We start from the raw sequence: 4,492 nt of genomic DNA on the forward strand, positions 1-4,492 counted from the left end.
GGCGAGAAGTGGGAGTGTTCTCGTGGTGTTGTTGTTATATGGGTTTCCCCCAATTTTCCGCTAATTAACTATCATTTTCACGGTAGTGCTATAATAAAAACATGTAAATGGTAAAAAAGACACGTCTTCTCTTAGTCAGACATGCCTTCTAGAGGAAATGTACTGCTAGTGGGCACCCAACCCACCTACAAGATGAGGTTTGCATGTGGTACACGAGCAATCGATGAGATTAGTAATAATGAGCTGGAAGTACCTGCGCCACTAAACACCGTTGAGTTAGAGACGAATCTGGCTCGATGCGTGCACATAAAAGAAGTAAGTGGCACTGTCAAGGATGGGGTGATGATGCATGGAACATGCTGCAAACAAAGAAATGAGCCGCGCAAGGTCCTGGACGATGGATCCATCTGACCAACTGAAGATGCGGGGGCACGCGGCACAGCACTCTACGCACGCAGGCACCATGTTCTCCTCGTGCCCAATTCGCCGGTGCGCTTTGAAAAGTGTAAAACAAGGACCCTTGATCAGAGGACCAGCACTGCACTGCACCGCAGCACGCCGCGCCAACTACCAACCCGGCCTCACTCACTCGCCGTCGATCGTGCTTAAATAAAGGGGGAGTGAGCGTCGTGTGCCACCGGCTCATCAGCAATCGATCGACAGCAGATCAAGCGAGAAGAAAAGCTCGAAGACCTTGCTTGCTCATCGCCACCGCCATGGCAGCCGCCCCCTCCCCTGTCTCCGTCAGGACCGCGGCCTCCGGCTCTGCTGGGAAGCTCCCTTCCTGGGCGGCGCGGATCGGCGGTTCTGGCAGGGTCGGGTTCGGCGGCAGGGCGAGCGTCAGCGGGGCCGTCAGGAAGGGCGGCGCCGTGCGGGCGTCGCTCTTCTCGCCCAAGCCGGCGGTGGCCAAGGACGCAAGGCCGACCAAGGTGCAGGAGCTGCACGTGTACGAGCTCAACGAGCGCGACCGCGAGAGCCCGGCCTACCTCCGCCTCAGCGCCAAGCAGACCCAGAACGCGCTCGGCGACCTCGTCCCCTTCACCAACAAGGTCAGCACCATAGCTAGCTCTGCAACTTCTTCTTCTTTGCTCGGTCGCCCCCTGCTATTTATTTGGCTGACCCTTCCCCCGGCCGGCCGCATGCAGGTGTACAACGGGAGCCTGGACAAGCGGATCGGGATCACGGCGGGGATCTGCATCCTCATCCAGCACGTGCCGGAGCGCAACGGCGACCGCTACGAGGCCATCTACAGCATCTACTTCGGCGACTACGGCCACCTCACCGTGCAGGGCCCATACCTCACCTACGAGGAGTCCTACCTCGCCGTCACCGGCGGCTCCGGCGTCTTCGAGGGAGCCTACGGACAGGTCAAGCTCAACCAGATCGTATTCCCATTCAAGATCTTCTACACCTTCTACCTCAAGGGCATCCCGGACCTGCCCAAGGAGCTCCTCTGCACGCCCGTGCCGCCGTCACCTACCGTCGAGCCCACGCCGGCGGCCAAGGCCACCGAGCCACACGCGTGCCTCAACAACTTCACCAACTAGCTACTACTACTGCATCTATACCGGCTGGCGGGTGCCCACCACGAGTTACGAGTATTCGTCATCATGTATGGCTAGCAATAAGAGTGATCGATGGCTAGTAGTATGGGCTTCTGATTCATCAGTGTTAATGCCGGCCGTTGTATCACAGACAAGTTAGAAAGGAAATCGATCCATGTTCTGTTCTTTCACCCGATGAATTGATCATCAACAGCTAGTACTGTATGAGTTCTATGTGTGAATTGGAAGAACAAAAATTCAAATCCGATGATGTGTCACGGCTGCCTGCTCTTCCCATGGAGCTGATTGGGCCCATACCTCACCTTGTCCTGTTTATTTACTCACAGCAATCAAGCTGATTGGGCCCTGCACTTTATTGACCTTGTTATCCTAGCAATGAAATCCAACTTCCATCTCAGGCTAGTCATAGTGGGGAGTAACTTAGACTAGTAACATGACATATGTTACTAGTCTAAGTTACTACCTCCATAGTGGGTAGTAACTTATATGTGGTGTCATGCATTGTGTCATTTACTATGGTGTAGACTCAACTTATCTTGGGGTGTGTGATGTTATGGTAACATAGCTAGTTACCACCTCACTCTCTTTCTTCATTCATTGCCATGCCATGTCACCAAAATGCCTTGGGTTGTGTGATGTTACTAGCTAAGTTACTCCCACTATGAGCAGTCTCATGTCCAAGGGACCGATAACTGGACAAGACACGCGATCCGCCTGGGTGAAAAGTCCTAAGAGGTTAATAGACTAGTCACCGTGAGAAGTATCATAGATACCATACTAGTTTATGATACAATGCCTACAATGCATAGTATCATGAATTAGTATCATAGTTCTATCATATTTAATATTTGTAGAATCTCAATGCAAATATGTGTTCACGATGTGTTTGCCACTAAAATTTCTAGTTTTACGTGCTATGATACGGTATCTACCTATGATACTAGTCTCACCTCTCTCCTCATTAATTGAAGTGACACAGTATCATATATTAGTGTCATACATATGATACTTGTCTATGATACTATCTACTACCTCCGTCCCAAGGAATAAGGCGCACGCGTATTCCAAGACGAACTTTGACCATAAAAATTGAGCAACAAAATCTTGGTTATATTATATGTAATTAGTATCGTTGGATTCGTATTGAAAAATACTTTCTAATGATGTTAATTTTATACAAACAATCTTTATATATTTGAAGTAATTCTTAGTCAAACGAAAAGCACGTAAAACGAGGGCGCCTTATTTCTTGAATCGGAGGTAGTATTATATAGTGGGTGGTATTATAGAGTAGTATCATAAACTTTTAAATTTATTGTTTTGTAGAATCACAATGTAAATCTATGTACAAGATCTATTTGACATTTACTTTTCTCGTAACGTGCACAGTATCCATCTATGTTACTCTAATCCTATGTCTCTTCCTTAATTAGATGTCACATCATCATTTTTGTGGATCTATGATGCATGATACTATTTATGATACTAGCACTATGGTCAGCCTAAATTTTTTGCCTACATGGCATACATGATACACCTATGATACTCCCATTGGGGCTAGTCTAATGTAGTCTGCCCTCGGATATAAGCTCATGCCATGTCACTTAAAGCCTACACATGTACAATAAGCTAGCTCTTGTGTTGACTCTATGAAATATTTAAATAGATCTAATAGTTAATGATTGCATGTGCATGCAAGACTAGATGGGGATGGAAGAGCCGGCCAAAGCACTCTGTGCAAGCTACAAGCCGGCTGCAGTGTCTAGTTTTTTGTGTGTAGCCTGGCTATATACGAAGCGCCCGCTCTCTTCTCTCCCATGCCTTCTCTCTCTTTTCACCTAAGACTTTGCTAATGTGGAATACCTTGTAGCCAGCTGACAAGGACCTATTATACTTAGTCTAAGTTGACGTGCAGGGACGGGGAGAAGGGGGGATGAGGGGGGCTTAGCCACCACCATGGTTTGGATTTTATGAAGAGCACCACTCACTAGAGCTCTAATTTTTTGCTGATTTAGGTAACTCTGCCCCCCTCATCCACTTTACAACACCAATTTTCCCCCCTCAAGGTGGGAAGCTAGCTCCGTCCCTGTTGATGTGATTGGTTGCTCGCAGCATTTATCCATACAAGATGTAGCATTTACTTGCATGAGGCGAGATCTTCTTTCGGAGTCATGATTAACCGAGCTAAGTCCAGATCCCTGAACCAATATAATTTAGTTGTTAACAATCTCTTTTGGTTAGTTTGTGTACATTATTTGGTTGGCGACTGAAATAGAATCTGAATAGGACGTAGGAATTACGAGTGTTTGGCACTCTTGCATTGATAGGAGTACCATTAATCGCCCAATACAATCCTGACATGAACACAGACAAATTGTTAGGTGTCACTGCAATAGAATTGTGTAATCAACTACAAAATAGTGTTGCTCGCCTTGAAATATGGAAACCAATGGTAACTATCTTTGATCTTCGTGAGAGTGCTTGCAGATGGTGGCTTGATCATCTCTCCTCTCAGCTCTCCAATAGCATACATGACTTCTTTAAAGTGCTAAGAAGGTGTCTCAGTCGATCTCCTCCATGTGATGTGAATCACTCTGAATCTTTGTTTATGCCCAAGAGCATGAACAAACATATCCCCTTGCTCTACGATGCAGGTGTGGATGCTATCTCTAAGAAACTACTTTGACAGTAATGTGTCCACAAGTTGGTTAAAAGCTGTTTTCTCATCCTAAGCATGTTCACAGCTTCTACCTCGTTATCGTTGTAGATTTAGTTCAAATTTGCGATCCTCTCTTGGTCGTGGAGAAACGTTAGCATATATGTGACGCGGGGCATGGCATGTCAACGACTCAGCTCTCTTGTGCATCAAACGGATCCAGACCTGAAACCTAGCTACGAGGGCACCCACTTGAACAAAGAGCATCAAC

The 4,492-nt window shown here is 47.0% G+C and overlaps 1 protein-coding gene across 1 annotated transcript; it reads left to right on the plus strand.

The window, feature by feature from the left end:
- The first annotated feature begins 547 nt into the window (after nt 1-547).
- On the plus strand, nt 548-1,769 carry LOC124698861 (allene oxide cyclase, chloroplastic-like). Its single transcript, XM_047231272.1, has 2 exons — nt 548-1,049; nt 1,146-1,769. Exons 1-2 carry the CDS (start codon nt 717-719, stop codon nt 1,545-1,547), a joined length of 735 nt encoding a protein of 244 aa, XP_047087228.1. The 5' UTR covers nt 548-716; the 3' UTR covers nt 1,548-1,769.
- Nucleotides 1,770-4,492: the final 2,723 nt, after the last annotated feature.

Source organism: Lolium rigidum, chromosome 3, assembly GCF_022539505.1.
Source record: "Lolium rigidum isolate FL_2022 chromosome 3, APGP_CSIRO_Lrig_0.1, whole genome shotgun sequence".
In the NCBI taxonomy this organism is placed as follows: domain Eukaryota; kingdom Viridiplantae; phylum Streptophyta; class Magnoliopsida; order Poales; family Poaceae; genus Lolium; species Lolium rigidum.